This window comes from Geotrypetes seraphini, chromosome 2 (assembly GCF_902459505.1).
Source record: "Geotrypetes seraphini chromosome 2, aGeoSer1.1, whole genome shotgun sequence".
NCBI lineage: Eukaryota > Metazoa > Chordata > Amphibia > Gymnophiona > Dermophiidae > Geotrypetes > Geotrypetes seraphini.
In genome coordinates this window covers 189,519,078-189,538,458 of record NC_047085.1, presented here as the reverse complement: position 1 = coordinate 189,538,458, position 19,381 = coordinate 189,519,078, and the positions used below count along the sequence as shown (strand labels likewise).

Below are 19,381 nucleotides of genomic sequence, written 5' to 3'. Positions count from 1 at the left end.
TTGGGATCTCAATGTTGTTCTTGCTCAATTGATGAATCCTCCCTTTGAACCAATGGCTTCGGCTCATCTCAAATATCTCACTTGGAAAATGAGTTTTCTCATTGCTTTCATGCCTTCTTGCAGAGTCAGTGAGCTATAAGCTTTAGTAGTGGACCCACTTTTCACAGTATTCCATCATGACAAGGTGGTCCTCCATACTCATCCTAAATTCTTACCTAAAGTGGTTTCAGAATTTCAATCAGTCCACTGTACTTCCATTGTTTTTTTTCAAAGTCTCATTCTCATCTTGGAGAAACAGCTCTTCATACTCTGGACTGTAAGTATGTTTTGGCTTTCTACTTGCAAAGAACTAAGCCACAGTGCTCTTCTCGTCAACTTTTTGTCTCATTTAATCCAAACAAGTTGGGACATCCAGTTTCCAAACGTACCATCTCCAACTAGATGGCTGTTTGCATCTCTTTCTGCTATGCTCAGGCTGGACTGCATCTACTGAGTCAAGTCACAGCCCGCAATTTCAGAGCCATGGTGGCATCAGTAGCTTTCCTTAGATCCACTCCTATTGAGGAACTCTGCAAAGCTGCCACTTGGTCCTTGGTTCATACTTTCACCTCTCATTATTGTCTGGATTCTTTTTCCAGACTGGATGACCATTTTGGCCAGGTAGTTTTACAAAATTTATTCTCCTAAATTGCCAACACTCCCACCATCCCATTCTGGTTAGCTTGGAGGTCACCCACATGTGAGAATATGCTGCCTGCTTGTCCTGGGATAAAGCACAGTTACTTACTGTAACAGGTGTTATCCCAGGACAAGCAGGCAGCCTATTCTCACATATGGGTGATATCATCAGCGGAGCCCGGATGCAGAAGCTCGCAAGCAGACTTGCTTGAAGAAACTAGAAGTTTCAAGTCGACCGCACCGGCATGCACGAGTGCCTTCCCGCCCAGCGTAGGGCGCGTCTCCTCAGTTTTCCGCAGAGCCAAGAAGTCCGTCTTTGACTCTCTGCGTTTAACTTTGTTACTTCGTGCCTTTACATCGCGGTTTGTGGTTTTTCTTCACGAATTGCTGTTTTTTCTTTTTTTTTTAAATTTACTTTCTTCCGTTCGGCTGCCGGGGCAGGCCACTCGGCCACAGCCCATTGGCTTCAATTTTGTGGCAGCTGTTTTTCCTCCTATGTCCCGGCCAGCAACAGGCTTCAAGAAGTGTAGCCAGTGCCAGCGTGCAATTTCCCTCATGGACCCACACCATTGGTGTCTCAAGTGCCTTGGGCCGGATCATCAACCGAAGTTGTGCGAGCGCTGTGCTACTCTTCAACCTCGAGCCCTTAAACGTCATCGTCTTTTGGTGGAAAAGCTCTTCGGGATGGATTTTTCCTCCGATCCCTCGACTTCGAAGGCGACCTCGGCCTCTTCTTCGATCCAAGACTCCTCCTTCTTTTACTGCTTCCACCTCGAGCCTCATCAGACCTTCATCATTTGCAGCAGCTCTCTCCTCGATGACGTCTGCTGTATCTTCCCCTGTATCCTCAAGTCAGATAGCTCAGCAGAAAGTTCCAGCGGTGGTGCTTAAGGTGCCTAAGACTTCCAAGTCGAAGCACATTTACACTGCCTCGAAGGAACCTCCAGCCAAAGTAGGTGGTCCGGTTTCAGACGGGGATCCATCCTTGCCGGCTTCTTTCCAGACCATGTTGGAGAAGCAATTCATTCAGTTCCTTACTAATATGGGACCGAAGCTTCTTCCTCTCATCCAGCCTGGTCATTCTGCACATTCTTTGCAGGGAGTAAAGTCTCTGCGAGTGTCTGATCTGGCATCCAAGCACGTAAAGCAAGGAGCAGAATCTTTGCAAGTGCCTCGGCAGGAATCCTCACACTCTATACAAGGAGCAGAATCTTTGGGAGTGCATCGAGGTTCCTCCACCAAGCCTCTGGAGCTTCGATCTACAGCCCCAGTCCTATCCATTCTTTAGTGGCATCGGCTGCTTCTGTCTTCATGGCGAAGTCTCCTCAATCTTCAAGATCTAAGCTTCTAAGCACCGTTCTCACCGATGATCGAGGCCTTCATCGAGGCATACTTCCAGGCATAGTTCTTCTAAAGAACGTCCCTCTTCAACTAAGCCTTGATCTACTCCTACTTCGACTAGACTGCCAACTCCTCGATCGAGGTCTCCACTTCCACATCTCAAGGATGCAGCGGTTTCAATTTGCTTCGTCCAAGTCTCCATATTCTTTTCATGCCTTTTTTCCTGCCAAAGCTTCATCTTCGACCCAGGCTGCCTCGACGACCTCGAGTCCTTCTCGAGGCAAAGCATTGGCGGATCAGCTATCTTTTTCATCTTTTCTTCGTCAGATGGCTGTTGACTTGGATCTTCAATTAGATGCTGGTTCCAAATACTCTAAGGAGTATCTCGAAGTCATGCATCTACCTCAACCTCCGGCAGAGTCACTTAAGCTTCCTCTTCACAAGCTTTTGTCTCAGACTTTTGCCAGATGCCTGGAGACCCCTTATACAATTCCAGCTGTTCCAGGCAAATTGGACTCTAGGTATAAAACTCTCCATTGCAAAGGGTTTGACAACTCACAGTTATCTCACCAATCCCTGCTTGTGGAGTCATCCTTAAAGAGGTCCCATCCTTCCAAGGTTTATGCCACCGTTCTTCCTGGAAGGAAAGGGAAAACTATGGACAAATTCGGACATCGCATCTATCAAAATTCTATGATGTCCTCTAAAGTCCTTAATTATAATTTTCATTTTATTACTTATTTTGAGTTCCTCATAACTCTTTTACCTAAATTTTTGAGTTATTTGGATACTCAAAAACAGTTTGAATTTCAAGAAGTCATTGCTTCTCTATCACAACTCAGATTACATAGAAACATAGAATATGACGGCAGAAAAGGGCTGTAGCCCATCAAGTCTGCCCACGCTAATGACCCACCCCCAGACTTCACCCGGCTAGAGATCCCACATACATATCCCATTTCTTTTTGAAATCGAGCACGCTGCTGGCGTTAATCACCTGCAATGGAAGTTCATTCCAATGATCGACTACCCTTTCGGTGAAGAAATACTTCCTGGTGTCGCCATGAAATTGCCCCACCTTTGATTTTTCAGCGGATGACCTCTTGTGGTTGAAGGTCCTTTAAGAAAGAAGATATCATCTTCCACCTCGATGCGGCCCGTGATATATTTAAAAGTCTCAATCATGTCCCCCCTCTCTCTACGTTCCTCGAGCGAGTATAGTTGCAGTTTATTCAGTCTTTCCTCATATGGGAGGTTCTTGAGTTCCGAGACCATCCTGGTGGTAATTCGCTGAACCGACTCGATTCTCCGCACATCTTTTTGATAATGTGGTCTCCAGAATTGAACACAATATTCAAGATGAGGTCTCACCATGGATCTGTACAGGGGCATTATGACTTCGGGCCTCCGGCTGACGAAACCTCTACGGATGCATCCCACCATTTGTCTAGCCTTGGATGCAGCTTTCTCCACCTGCATGGCAGTTTTCATGTCTGCACTAATGATTACTCCCAAATCACGTTCTGCCCTAGTCCTAGCTAAGGTCTCACCATTCAGAGTGTAAGTTCTGCATGAGTTTTTGCTGCCAAGGTGCATGACCTTACATTTTTTGGCATTAAAGCCCAGCTGCCAAGTCGAGGACCAATGTTCCAATAAGAGCAGGTCCTGCTCCATACTGTCGGGTAAGGTGCTGTTATCTACTATGTTGCATAGTTTGGCGGCGTCGGCGAATAGTGTTATTTTACCTTGAAGCCCTTGAGTCAGGTCTCTTATGTATATTTTGAAAAGGATCGGTCCCAAGACCGATCCCTGTGGCACTCCACTGGTCACCTCCGATGTATTGGAGGGGGTACCGTTAACCACCACCCTCTGGATTCTACCGCTTAACCAGTCATTGACCCATGTCGTCAATATCACTCCCAATCCCATCGAAGTCATCTTGCTCAACAATTTGCGGTGCGGGACGCTATCAAAAGCTTTGCTGAAGTCCAAGTACACGACTTCTAGAGACTTCTCCATATCCAGTTTCCTTGTAACCCAGTCAAAGAAGCTGATCAGATTGGATTGACAGGACCTTCCCATTGTGAATCCATGCTGCTGGGGATCCTGTAGATTCTCCTCGGTCAGGATCGTATCTAATTCTTGTTTAATAAGTCTTTCCATGAGTTTGCTCACTATTGAGGTGAGACTGACCGGTCTGTAATTCGCAGCCTCCGTTCTGCAACCTTTTTTGTGCAATGGAATGACGTTAGCTGTTTTCCAGTCCATGGGGACTTTTCCGGTACTTAGGGAAAGATTGAACAGCACGGATAGCGGTTCCGCCAGGACATCACACAACTCCCTAAGAATCCTGGGGTGTAGATTGTCCGGTCCCATGGCTTTGTTCACCTTGAGTTTTGATAGTTCACCATGGACGCTGCTGGGTGTAAACTTGAAGTTTTGAAACGGGTCTTCCGAGGTTTGCCTTGCCTGCAGTTGTGGACCGGTCCCCGGCGCCTCACAAGTAAAGACTGAGCAAAAGTATTCATTTAGTAGTTTGGCTTTATCAGAATCCGTTTCTGCATAGGTCCCGTCTGTTTTCCTGAGACGTACTATCCCATCTGTGTTTCGTTTCCTGTCGCTAATGTATCTGAAGAAGGATTTATCCCCTTTTTTAATGTTTTTCGCTAGTTGTTCTTCTGTTTGAATCTTGGCCTCTCTGACTGCCGCTTTGACTGCTTTAGACCTGGTCAAATAGTCTTCTTTTGTCACCCTGTTTCCTGTATGCTTGTAGGAAATAAAAGCTTTTTTTTTTTTCCTTGACAAGATCCGAGATCTCTGCAGAGAACCACTGGGGCTTGTTCTTTCTCCGTCGTTTGCTTACTGTTTTTTATATAGCGGTTTGTTGCCTCATGCAAGGTGCATTTCAGGATTGACCACATAGCCTCTACATTATTGGTTTCAGCTTGGTTTTGTAGCGCCTGATGAACGAAGTCTCCCATGCGTTTTATAAGTCAGTGCCCGAAATGTCGAGGACCTTTGTTGCTGTGTTTGATCTAGTGAAGCCTATCTTGATGTTGAACCATACCATGTTGTGGTCGCTGGAGGCTAGTGTATCGCCTACCGAAACTTCTGAACGCTTTCTCCGTTGGTGAGTATCAGGTCCTGTGTCGCCTGATCTCTGGTGGGCTCCAGCACCATTTGTTGTGAGTCGCGCCCCTTTTATGGAGGTTAAAAGCCTTCTGCTGCCGCTGGTAGTAGCGGAAAGTGTCTTCCAATCAGCATCGGGCATATTGAAGTCCCCTAGCAGAACCGTGTCCCCGCGTAAAGTGATGTTCTCAATATTCTTTGATTAGTTCCATATCCCTGTCTTCCTGCTGTTTTGGGGGCCTGTATACTACACCCAGATACAAGCATTTTTCGTTTCCTCTGGCCAGGTTCACCCAGAGTGATTCCCCGGTGTAGTTGACATCTGTGATTCTGGTGACTTTGATGTTATCTCTAGTGTATAGTGCTACCCCACCCCCTATCCTTCCCTCTCTGTCCCGACAAAGTAAGTTGTATCCTGGTATAGCCATGTCCCACCCATGTGAGTCTGTGAACCAAGTCTCAGATATCGCTATTACATCGAGGTCGGCGTTCGTTATCTCTGTCTCTAATTCTAGAATTTTATTGCCTAAGCTGTGTGCATTAACATACATAGCCCTCCATACTTTATGTTTGCTAAGACCCTGTGTAGAATTTCCCGCCTGAGTTTGAGTGGCTTTTGTATGATTGTTTTTACTGTGTGAACTTACCTCGGTTTCAGAAATGGAGTGTCGATTCACCTCTCCTGGAAAATTACTTACTGCGCTAGTACATGAATGGGTACCCTCCCCCAACTTACCTAGTTTAAAGCCCTTCGGAGGAGGTGGGCTAGTCGATGTCCGAAGACGTTCTTGCCTCTCCTTGTCAGGTGGAGTCCATCTGGTCCCTGCAGTCCCTTTAGTGCCTCTCCATGGTCCAGGAAGCCGAAGTTCATGTCTCTGCACCATTCATGTAGCCACTCGTTCGTCCTCTGGATACGCTCCTCCCTGGCTCTTCCCTTGTCTCTTACAGGGAGGATCGAGGAGAAGACCACCTGCGCTCCCATCTGCCTCAGCCTCTCACCCAGGGCTCCAAAGTCCTTAGGTATGTTCTCTGGGGTGTTCCTGGCAGTGTCGTTCGTACCCACGTGAATAAGGAGCATGGGAAAGTAGTCCTCGGGCCTGATGAGTCGGTCTAGGCAGGCGGTCACGTCCCGGATCCTGGCCCCTGGCAGGCAGCAAACCTCTCTAGACTGCATATCTGGTCTGCAGATTGGTCCCTCGGTGCCCCTCAGCAGGGAGTCCCCAATGACCACTACTCTACGCTTCTTTGAGGGGAGCTGATCAGTTGTCTCTGGAACTGGGACTGTCTGAATGTTGACCTCCTGTGCCTCGCTCGCGGGTCCTTCCTGTAGTATCCTTCCTGTAGACATCTCCTTCAGTCGTCTTATGATGCCTTCGAGTTGTCTGCCCGGGTGGCTGCTTGCTCTGTAGCAATGCGTCGCCTTGCCTGGCTTCGTACCATTGACATGGACACTAATCTTCAGGACCGCTTGGCTAATATTCCTTGTGCAGGCAAAGACCTCTTTGATGAATCTATCGAGGCAGCCACCAAGAAGTTGTCTGAACATGAAAAATCTTTCGCTTCTATTGTCAGACCTAAGCCCAAGCCAACTTATGCCAAGTCTAAACGTCCTCTTCCCATTTACCAGAGGCGTTTTGCTCCAAGGGCGGCTCCTTATACTCGCCCCCCTCCTAAGAAACAGCAGCCTCAGAAGCAACAAAAATCTCAACCTTCTACTGCACCTAAGGCTTCAAAGCCTTTTTGAATGTTTACAACAGAGCATAACTCTCCATCATTCTGTCTCTGACTTCTCTTCCCCCTATAGGAGGTCGTCTCCATCATTTTTACCACCGATGGATGACAATTACATCCGACCTCTGGGTCCTGACAATCATCAGGGAAGGATACTCTCTTCATTTCACTCAGGTTCCACCAGAGCTTCCTCCAAGAGAGTATCCTTCCAATCCTTCCCAGACCGCCCTTCTTCTTCTTCAGGAAGCTCAAGCTCTGCTTCGTCTCCATGACATCGAACCAGTTCCTTTGGAACAGCAGAACAAGGGGTTTTACTTCCGTTACTTCCTTGTTCCAAAGAAGACGGGCGATCTGTGGTCCATTCTAGATCTCGGGGCTCTCAACAAATTTTTGGTCAAAGAAAAATTTTGAATGTTATCCCTGGCATCCCTTTATCCACTTCTTGAGCAGAATGACTGGTTATGCTCTCTGATCTCAAGGAGGCCTACACTCATATTCCCATTCATCCTGCCTCCCGTCAATATCTCAGATTTCGGGTGGTGAATCTGCATTATCAATACAGAGTGCTGCCCTTCGGCCTGGCTTGCACAGTGGTCTCAAACTCAAATCCTTTACAGGGTCACATTTTGGATTTATAGGGTCCTTGGAGGGCCGCAGAAAAAATAGTTTAAAGTCTTATTAAAGAAATGACAACTTTGCAAAATCTAAAACTCGTTATCTATATATATATATATAAAATCGGAGGTATGTATGTGTGTGTGTATGTACCGCGATCACACAAAAACGGCTTGCCCAATTTGAACGAAACTTGGTAGTGCAGATCCCTCACTACCTGGGGTGATATTGTTCTGGGGGTCTCGCGCCCACCTGCACACATGGGCGGAGCTACAAACAGAAAATCAGATTTCACCCATTCATGTCAATGGAAAAAATGTAAAAAGCTGCCAACGCAAAAACGGCTTGCACGATTTGAACGAAACTTGGTATGCAGATCCCTCACTACCTGGGGTGATATGTTCTGGGGCTCTCGCGGCCCACCTGCACACGTGGGCGGAGCTACAAACAGAAAATCAGATTTCACCCATTCATGTCATGGAAAAAATGTAAAAAGCTGCCAACGCAAAAAACGGCTTGCCCGATTTAAATGAAACTTGCAACACATCTTCCTTTTCAGTTTAAGAGATTGCAAATTCCAGTGAGACTTGCATTCTCTATCACAATCAACAAATCACAGGGACAGACTATTACATACTGTGGAGTGGATTTAAGATCCCCCTGTTTTTCCCATGGACAACTCTATGTTGCTTGCTCAAGGGTGGGTTCACCCAAGAATTTATATGTTCTTGCTCCTGGAGGTGAAACTAAAAATGTTGTTTATAATCAAGTTTTGTGTTAGTTGTATTGTATTCATTTTGTCAAATATTTCACATTATAATTTGAATATTGTACTTTTTATAAAGCTGTAAAAAAATAATTTCATTCACCACTATAAAGTATCTTTATTTGAATCCATTTACAGTGTTATTGCTATAATTAAATACCCGTGCAACGCCGGGGCATCAGCTAGTAGTTTATAAATCTTTCCTTAATTGCTTCTGATTGTCTTTTCCACTCCACCTCACAATCGCGTACAGACACAGGAAAGTGCTTGCATGAGATTACAGCAGTGAGACAGGCAACGTTCCAGAACAATGGTAACATACTGAGGGCCTCAAAATAGAACCTGGCAGGCCGCGAGTTTGAGACCATTGATTTAGCACTATGAGCAGAATCAGCTTCTAATTTGGCAAATAAATTTTGTGAAAGTCTTTCGGTAGGAGACTTAGCTCTGTAGTAGACTCAGGGACATCATCCACTGAGTCAGACTGTAAGTCCGAGTCAAAAAAATCCATTGGCGAAGGAGTGCGTCAGGATCGATGGTGTCGAGCCCGGCGTCGATCCAATGAAGATGTATGATGTGACTTCCTTTTACGCTTAGAAGAGTGGGAAGGAGAGCGGTGTTTACGCTTCAAAGTAGTTGATGATGAGCGGACTTGGTTCGTTGAGAAGATGATGAAGAATGCTGATGTCTTGAAGAACTGGATCGACACCATGATGGACAATGGGTTCTGCAATGAGATAAGCTGTTTTTATGCGTGGAACATTGGCATGGTACCAGAGATTCAGGACCTGGTGACTTTATGCTTAGGCTGGACTGGTACCGATGGAGACAGTGTCGAAGCAAGAAGCTTGAACATGTCACTGACTTGGAAAGCGCTTCGAGCTTCTCATGGTACATGAGCACCGGTACAATTTGGTGTTCTGCCAGTATCACTGCCAGTGCCTTGTCTGGCCTCAACGAGGGTGACCGTGAAGAGGATGCACACCTCAATGTACGAGAGGCCAGATGTAAGAGCGGTAGTCGTGTGGGCGGCATCAAGGGACTCGATGCAATATTGACCTGCGAGACCTGTTGAGAAGCTGGCATCTTTTTAGCTGGCATACCCGATGGAGTAATGTCCCCTGATTCTGACATCAATGCTTTTGATGTTGACGGTTGCAATGTCTTCTCGGTATCCATCCCGGTGCCGAACTTTTCTTGTTGGAGCTTTTGACTTGTAATAGTACGTTTTTGCAGGGTAGAACACCGTGAGCAGGATTCAACACGCTGTTCCGGGCCAAAGCACTCTAAGCACCAACTATGTGGGTCAGTGATGGAAATTTGCTGTTGGCACCTGCAAAACTTTTTAAAACCAGTTATTGGCCAGGACATCGATGGAAAAATCACCTCAGCCAAATTGAATTCAATGGCTGAGGAAAAAGAAGAGGCCTCAACAGGTGAAGCCCGCGAGGTGAGAACAGTGAGGAAAAAAATGTCCCTGACTCTTTGATTAATTTATTTATTTTTAACTCAAATAACACATGTATCTAAAAGACAAAGAAAAAATACGACTAAAATATACGCGTGAGCGGGAAGGCAAAGACAAAATTTGAACGTTCAAAAAACACAACTTCTTAGCTCCGTGGAAAACTAAGAACTGATGAGCCACAGGCAGCGACGGGTGGGAAGGCACTTGTACATGCGCAGTGTGGGCAGTTTGCAAACTTTCTCAAGTTCTTAAAGTGGCGATGCGCTTTTAAAGGGGCTCTGTGGATGACATTACCCACATGTAAAAATATGCTGCCTGCTTGTCCTGGGATAAGTTTACAATCCAGCCCAGACTCTACAAAATTTATATAACTGCCATCACTGTTCTTTCTCCCTCTTCTCTTGATATCTGTCTCTTCAGAGCCCCTCTAAACAAGGCTGAATCAGCCAGCCCACCCTGCAGAGATGAGCTGCTACCACCACCACCATCACTTTGGTGAATGTCCAGGGTGCCGTTGCAAGCCCAAATGGTATGAGAATTGATAGTGATTCTCCAACACAAGAAATCTCAGATACTTTTCGTGTGCCAGGAAAATTGAAATGTGGAGATAAGCCTCTGTAAAATCCAGGGCGGCCAGAAACTCTCCTGGTTGGACCACTGCAATGATAGATCATACTGTCTCCATCCAAAAACACAGAACTCTCAGCGCCGCATTGAAATGTTTAAGATCCAGCATGGGTCTCCAGTCATTGGAATCTTTCTAGGCCACGATAAAGTATATCAATTATCTGCCTGAGCCCGAGTGTTTTTCCAGAACTGGTTCTATGGCTTGAATATCCAGCAATCTGTTTAACGTTGCCAGGACTTGGATCGCTCAATCCGATCGGCCTACCGGAGAATCCACAAACTAGTCAGACAGAGGGCATGCAAACTATCTTGTAAGCTTCTCTGACAACATTCAAAACCCAAAGATCTGATGTTATGCTTTCCAAGGCCTCCAGAAAGTCGGAGCCAACCTCCAATTTTCTGAAGGGCGGCTGGAGGCCTAACATCATTGCAGCTTCTTGGCTGCCACTGTGGCCCGAGAACCTGTAGTTTGAATTTTCTGGTTTCCGGAATATGTGTCTGGAATCTTGATAGATTCTCTAAGATGAGCCTCCAGAGGTGTACTGGCGAATATGACTAGATCCCAGAAAGGAGCTCTGGTTTTGACTTCTAGCCACTTGAAACATAGAAACATGATGGCAGATAAAGGCCAAATGGCCCATCTAGTCTGCCCATCTCCAGTAACCATTATCTCTTTCTCTCTCTAAGAGATCCCACATGCCTATCCCAGGCCCTTTTGAATTCAGACACTGTCTCTGTCTCCATCACCTCTTCTGGGAGACTGTTCCATGCATCTACCACCCTTTCTGTAAAAAAGTATTTCCTTAGATTACTCCAAAGCCTATCACTTTTTAACTTCATCCTATGCCCTCTCATTGCAGAGTTTCCTTTCAAATGAAAGATACTCGACTCATGCGCATTTACATAAAGTAGGTATTTAAATATCTCTATCATATCTCCCCTCTCCCACCTTTCCTCCAAAGTATACAGATTGAGATCTTTAAGTCTGTCCCCATATGCCTTATGATGAAGATCACATACCATTTTAGTAGTCTTCCTCTGGACCAACTCCATCCTTTTTATATCTTTTTGAAAGTGCGGCCTCCAGAATTGTACACAATATTCTAAGGTATTCTGAGGTATGCTGTCTGGTAAAGATTGCACACTGGCAATAAGATCATCTAAGCCTTTGCCAAAAAGCATCTGTCCCTTGAAGGGGAGCCTGCTAAGCGTAGCCTTGGAGGCTGAATCGCCTACCTATTGTCTCATCCACAGCATGTGGAGGGTCTAGGACGATTCAGCTGGGCTGTTTCAGTGCTGAATCGGCCATGATGAATCTTCTTATACCCAGCTATTGGCATTATAGCAACACCTGACCTCGTTTGGAGGGCGATACTCCCCTCACCCCGCCCAAACTAGGGATCCCCCCTTACTCTTCCCCACCCCTTGAGTGCCCCCCACTGCTGCATACCTCTTAAAATGTTCGCTGGCGCAAGCAGCATCTTCCTCCTCCTGCTTGCGCCAGCCTCGGTTCCCCTCCTATATGATATCCTGGCCCCGTGACTAGGAAGTGACATCAGAAGGGAGCCAAAGCTGGCACAAGCAAGGGGTGGATGCTGCTGCTTGTGCCAGCAAACTTTTCAAGAGGTACAGGAGGGCAAAGAGGAGAGGCACCAATGCCCTTGGCAAGAGGGCACCTGGGGGGCAGTCCACACCCCCTGCTCCCCCTTACTACGCCACTGGGGCGGAGAGGAGGAGAGGCACCAATAGTGATGTGGGGAGGTGGAGAGGATGATTCAGCATGGTCATGATGAGATGTCTCACGCAGAAACATCTGCAATGAATCATCCCATTCTGGAGTATGTGGAGACTCTCACCATGACTAATTACATAATAAAGTGCATAAGCCCCATAGCCCACCCCTGCCAGCATCAGCATTGCCTTGTCCAGGGTTTGCAGCTGTAAATGGCAGGTGTGTGCTATGAAAGAAGCAGCTGATGCCACCTTAACTCCTAAGGTAAGGGTCTCAAACTGTCTCCTGCAGATCATATCCACTCTGTGGTCCTGTGTATCTCTGGGTAGTCACCTATGCCACCAGGGAGTCTATCTTTGGCATAGCAAACATTTGCTGGAACTCTTGATCCAGAGGATATAGCCTAAACATGGCTTTCACCCCTTTGAGAGAGCCTTCCGGGACTTCCCAGAGCTCTATAACCAGGAATTTCATGTTTGGGTGCCATGAAAAGGATATGGGCTGAAATTGGACTCCGCTCAAAAGAGAACACTGATAAGACTGGGGCTGAAGCAGGTCAAGCTTGAGCTCACAAACAAACTAAGTAATAATGTCTGGCAGGGTCAAATACTTGAACAGCCACCATATGGAGGGATCCTCTTCCGGGTCCGCAGCCAGGACTCCATCCTGATCCTCAACATAGGAGGCCAAATCTCCCATCAGGGAGGCCTCACTTTGAGACAGTAAGAGGATCAAGACTGAAATGTTGTCCCCTGAATCCCTGTCCAATTGACAGAGTTAGGGAGGAGCTTCACTCCCATAGCAGAAATGCGCTCTGAGGATTCTTAGAGGCATGTGCCAAGGGTCGCTCTTCAGCAGACTTAAATTGTGTATTTTAGCCGTGCGCATACATCTGCCAAAGCAGATCAATGAACTCTGGGGTAAAGGCCTTAATAGGCAACTCTTTTTCCCTTTTACAAGGGAGGAGACGGAGCCCCTGCACCAGTTCTGAGTGCCGTGCCACTGTTCCGGAGCTCCTGTGGAAATTTTTGCTCCCCTAATGGGCTCAAAAGCCATGTGCTATAACCCAGAGGCCACATGGGAGCTAAACTTGAATTTCCCACCTCCCCACTTCAATCGACGTGGCACATGGTGCAAGGGCACTCCTCTATTACCTATTCTTTGCAAAAAAGGGATGATATAGGGGGCACTGGAGTCAGAGGACTCCTCCCTGGCACTTTGGAAGCAAAACAATGTGTTTTGGAGAAGTTTTGAGAACTTAAAAAAAAAAAAAAAAAAAAGGGAAAATCCAAGATAGCTACCGCTAGTGAATTTTAGTGCTAAAAACCAGTTTAAAATCACCCTCTGCTTACAGGCACTTAACCACTTCGCTGGAATCTTCGGGCTGCTAGTCAGTCCTCCATGGACCGACCTTCAAACCCCCCCCCCACACCCAAACCTCTCTCATGAAAAACTGTGGGGAGTAAAATGCAGCAGGAACTGTGAGAGTCCCAAAGGAAAGCTATTGCTCCTAAACAGTCTGTGCTCCAGCCCCTGACCAAGTCAAAAGGGTGAGCAAACACCAAGGAAACAAACCCTGAGCTCCACTAATCTTCAGCAGGCTGGCTGAAACAGGTCCTCAAAGGATAAACCTGCCAGCTGCAGATTTAAAATCAGCTCCTCTCCATTCAGGCAGATTAGAACCTTATCAAAAGGGATCTCTGATTTAATGCAAAAGACCACAAATAGAGCGAAAAACTGTAAAACTATCGCAAAATAAACCAAGCAGATCAGAAGGCATCTCTCATGCTCGCCTGCAAAATGAGAAACTGAAGGGAGCAGCAGACTCCTGGAAGAAGGAGGTTTTGAAAGCTGTGACTGACATCTTTCTGCACTTTGCTTGCGAGAATGAACAGAGTACTCCAAAGTTCAGCAGACCATTCCTATTGCACTGGAAGTTATTTCAATATTCGTTACTGAAACAAAAGTAACAATTAGTTATTGCATTGCATTTGAACAAAAGTTATCGTTATAGCTATTTGTTACATTTAAAAGTAATTTATTACTGGCACTATATAATTTGGTAATACATTACTAACCATCTCTGTTATAGTGTCTGAACTGCTTCTCCCACAGAAATGTATTAGGCTATTTTGAAAGGCTATTTTGGAGTGTTTCTCTGGAACACTCAGTCTGATTTGGCCAATATTTGAACTTTGTGTGTCTTTCAATCAGTTTATCATCCATGTCAAATTTGGTACTATTTTATTTTACCCCCTGATATTTTGTGACCTTTCATAAGTTCTTTCCAACATTTTATTAGGTTGAAAATAAAAACAATCAAATCAGATCCACAAGAGCACAAACTAACTCCTTCTCCTGTATCTCTTACCTCAACAACATCCCCTCCCCCCCAAAAAAAAACAAACCACTCTCATTTAACATACCAATGCATTCTTGCATTAAAACTCACATTTGGAGAAGGATATGGGAGTTTATCATGACCCTTCTGTTTCCAGTTCATTTCTAATAGTTTCATGTGAACATGCCGCCCTTCAATGAAAGCAATGTAATCCTTATAATTGCTGCATGGGCCAGCCAAAACACTCATAAAATTAAGGTGATAGCTTAAATATTCCAGGAAAGATGGTCTTGTTCTGTCAAAATAGGAAAGGAAAATAAAACGTTTATAAAACCATAATTCTACACTAGCAACAAGCTTCTATTTTTGTAAATAAAGGCAATTAGGGCAGGCAAATTTAGCACTTTCAAGAGGATGCAAAATTAGTATTATGCCCATGTTACAGTACTGTGGTTCAGATAAATATTTAACTGGGGCTCTCAACTGTTTATTACAGCACTAGTGTACAGCTCTGTGTTTGCTGTTACATGCTCAGACGATTTTCAATACAGCAGCGCAAGGCAACAAGTAAAGCTATAGGACAACTTTCCTTAGTATGGATCCTGCTTCTTGCAGCTACTTAAAATAATTTTACTATGAGCCAGTCATTGGGATGGTTTGCTCTCCTAAGTCTGTCAACATTAATGTTTGGTATATAGTGAAATTTATTCATATCTGTTAATTTCCTTCCCTTGAGTCCAGACAAGTAAGTTCTGTTCCTCTACCACCATATGAAGGTAGAGTTATAGAACTATTTCATTGATATCACTCACTGGTGCCAGTAAGCTATCGTCAGAAGTAGAATAGGTCCATTCTGCTACTCACCCAATTAGCCTTATCTAAACACTGCAGCATTTAAAATTTAATTGAAATTGAAACTCATCTGAACTAAGTACGATCACTGACAAAAAGGGAAGCAAAAATAGAACAAGATTCCACACATAATAGTCTTTCAGGATGGGCCCAGAACTGGTCTAGCAGAATTCAGGGACAGGCAATTAATAGGTATTAATAAATTTTACCTTTCTTTTCAACTCCTCTCTTCTCCATGTGACCCTGTATTACATCTATTCTATCCAACATATTTGTGATCGACATTGCTGAAGGGTAAGAAGGAAAGTTTGCCTTTTTGTGGATGACACCAAGATTTACAACAGAGTGGACTCCCCAGAGAGAGTGGAATATAAGAGAAGGGATCTATAAAAATTAGAAGTATGGTCGAATATTTGGCAGTTAAAATTTAATGCAAAGGAGGAAGTGACATCATCGTTTGATGGACGTTTGATTTTTCAGCTCTGCATACCTTCCAAGTTTCTGAGCTAAGTCCTCCCGACCCCGAATGTTTTTTGCTACTTTTTGGGGTAGTTTTCGCTGGGGAAAACAGTGCCCGCTTGTATTTGGGTGGCGGATGGCTCAATACACAGGTAAAACTTTATGCAATTTCGCTTTTGGTCCGGTGGGGACTGCTCCGGCGAAAGTGATATCGCAACCTGAAAAAGAGCCCATGCTGCCACTTTCTCAACCAGCGACTGGGGAGGAGAGTGCATTACTTGTGGCATTGGATCCGCTGGTTGAGGTGCGTGTGATATTTGTCATACTTTGCCAGAAAATGAAAGAGCTATGCAGGGATTTTACCACCCTCGCTACGGATCTACGTGGAGAAATGGTGGAACTGGGGTCGCGGGTGAGCGAGATGGAGACCCAGGTTGATGAGCAACATGCAGCGCTGGGGCGTCTGGACATGCATTGCACGGAGTTACATTCTCAGCAGGCTTTTGTTTTTGACAAGCTGGAAGATCTTGAAAATAGGAGTCATTGTGCTAATCTGAGGATCAGAGGGCTTCCGGAAGTAGTGGACTATAAGGATTGTGAGACAGTAGTGCAGAAGATTGTTGGTATGCTGTTTGCTGGGACTCTAGATGAGGGGGCCTATGCTACCGTTTGTGATTGAGCAAGCAAACAGAGCTTTGGCGGCTCCACGAGGCAATAAGCCGAGAGATATTATTGTATGCTTTAAAGAGTTCAAGGTGAAGGAAGTGATCTATCATAAGGCCAGAGGCCTTATGATAGATCACTTTTGACCTGGACACTTTTGACCTGGAAATTTATCAAGGCCTTTCGGCGGTTACTTTGCGCCGAAGGGCAGAACTGAAACCCTTATTGCAATACCTTAATGAGAAAAACATTTGTTACCGTTATCCTTTTGCTTTATTTTTTTTATCTGGACGGTACTTTGAGAACTGTAAAAACCTTGGAGGAGGCCACGGAACTTTTTCCAGAGATTCAACTATTGCCCTCTAAGGTTACGTCTGCAGTTCAGTCGCAAGAGGGACCTTCCTGTTTGGGTCTGCCACTGTGTCCTCATTGGCAGCGGGTCTGCCGTGATGGTGGGCGCTTAAAGAGACATTCTGTGGAGCCGCAGCAGCAGCAGTCAGAGAGCAGATCTGGCACCTGAATGTTTTGTGGACATTATGCTGGTTTTGGTGGGGTTTGTGATGTTTGGGAGGGATGCTGCCCTTAGGGCACATCTATACTGTTGAAGGGGGTACTGAGGTCTTATGGGTTTGTGCCTGTTTTGTTTGTATTGAGTGGGGCTCTTATGGTGGTGATGGATTTCAGTTTAGTTGGGTGTATGGTGTGTCAGGGGGAAGGAGAGGCTTTTTGTGCTGGGGGGGTTTGTTTTTTGTGGGAGTGCATGTTGAGAAGGACTCTTCCCCGTCCATGGTAGTAAGCATGATAGGTAAGTTGGGGGAGGGGACCTACTCATATACTGGTGTGGAAAGGAACCATCCTGATGGGACGAGTCGACACTCTGTTTCCGAGGTAAGGACCCAATTTGCAAACAGTTCTCTAGGAGCCACACAGACTCAGTCAGGAATAGCCTTACAGGGACTCAGCAAACACAAACACAAAGTGTGGAGGGCCATGTATGTTTATGCACCTACAGTTTAGGCAATAAAATTCTAGAACTGGAAACTGAAATAAGGGATGCCAACCTGGACGTGGTGGCAATATCCGAGACTTGGTTCACGGACGCACATGGGTGGGATATGGCTATACCGGGGTACAATCTACTTCGTCAGGACAAAGAGGGCAGGTTAGGTGGAGGGGTAGCACTATACATTAAAGAGGACATCAAAACCACCAGGATCACTGATGTCAAGTATACCGGGGAGTCCCTCTGGGTAAACCTGGCAAGAGGTGGCAAAAAATGCCTGTATCTTGGTGTGGTATACAGACCTCCAAGACAACCGGAAGACATGGACGCAGAATTAATTGAAGACATAGAAAATATAACTCTACGGGGCAACACTGTACTGCTAGGGGACTTCAACATGCCTGATGCAGACTGGAACACATTTTCAGCAACAACCAGCAGCAGCAGGAGGCTTTTGACCTCCATAAAAGGAGTACATCTCAGACAGATGGTAACGGAGCCCACTAGGGCCCAGGCGATCCTAGACCTGGTACTCACCAACGGGGAAAGCGTCTCAGAGGTCTCGGTAGGAGATACGCTAGCCTCCAGCGACCATAACATGGTATGGTTCAACCTTGGGAAAGGATCCCCTAAATCAATTACAAAAACAAAGGTGCTCAAATTCCGGGGCACCAACTTCGCACGCATAGGAGATTTCGTTCATCAGACGCTGCAGGACCAAGCAGAGACCGGCAATGTGGAAACTATGTGGTCGTACCAGAAATCATCCATACACGAAGCAACTAATCGCTACATAAAATCAGTAGATAAACGACAAAGAAACAACAAACCCCAATGGTTCACTGAAGAGATCTCGCACCTCATTAAGGAGAAGAAAAAAGCATTTCTTTCCTACAAACGTACGCAGAGAAGAGAAACTAAAGTAGAATATAAGACCACATCTGCAGCGGTCAAAACAGCAGTTAGGGAGGCCAAACTTCGAGTGGAAGAAACTCTGGCAAAAAACATTAAAAAAGGGGACAAATCCTTCTTTAGGTATATCAGTGATAGGAAAAGGAACACAGACGGTATAGTACGCCTTAGACAACCGGACGGAAACTATGCGGTGGCGGATTCAGAAAAAGCAGAACTACTAAATGAATATTTCTGCTCAGTCTTCACCTGCGAAGCACCGGGGCACGGACCACAGTTGATGATAAAACAAGACGTGGATGACCCGTTTCAGAATTTCGAGTTCACACCTGGGGACGTTTACAACGAACTGGCAAGGCTAAAGGTAAACAAGGCCATGGGACCGGACAATTTACATCCAAGAGTGCTCAGAGAATTGAGAGACGTTCTGGCGGAACCGTTGGCAGTGCTCTTCAATCTCTCACTAAGTACGGGGAAAGTTCCGTTGGACTGGAAAACAGCCAACGTCGTTCCTCTATATAAAAAGGGTTGCAAGGCTGAGGCTGCAAACTATAGATCGGTAAGCCTCACCTCAATAGTGTGTAAACTCATGGAAACACTAATTAAGTATAAATTAGATATGCTCCTGAACGAGGGAAATCTCCGGGATCCCAGCCAACATGGATTCACCAAGGGTAGGTCATGCCAGTCAAATCTAATCAGCTTCTTTGACTGGGTAACAAGAAGACTGGACTCAGGAGAGTCCTTGGACGTCGTGTATCTGGACTTCAGCAAAGCGTTTGACAGCGTCCCACACCGCAGGCTGCTGAACAAGATGAAATCGATGGGATTAGGAGAGACTCTAACTGCATGGGTTAAAGATTGGCTTAGTGGCAGACTTCAGAGGGTGATGGTTAACGGTACCCTCTCTAAAATGTCGGAGGTGACTAGCGGAGTGCCACAGGGTTCAGTCCTGGGCCCACTCCTCTTCAACATATTCATTGGGGATCTGACTCAAGGGCTTCAAGGCAAGGTAACCTTATTCGCTGATGACGCCAAACTATGCAATATAGTAAACGGCTATA

General features: G+C 45.7%; 1 protein-coding gene across 3 annotated transcripts in view; it reads right to left on the bottom strand.

Annotated features, from left to right (window-relative positions):
* Positions 1-19,381, bottom strand: part of MBOAT1 (membrane bound O-acyltransferase domain containing 1) — a 178,464-nt gene that overhangs the window by 35,954 nt on the left and 123,129 nt on the right. For all 3 annotated transcript variants that reach the window (XM_033934564.1, XM_033934565.1, XM_033934566.1), the window contains one exon: positions 14,540-14,723. In XM_033934564.1, the coding sequence (XP_033790455.1) occupies positions 14,540-14,723 (184 nt within the window). The remainder of the gene's footprint in view (positions 1-14,539; positions 14,724-19,381) is intronic.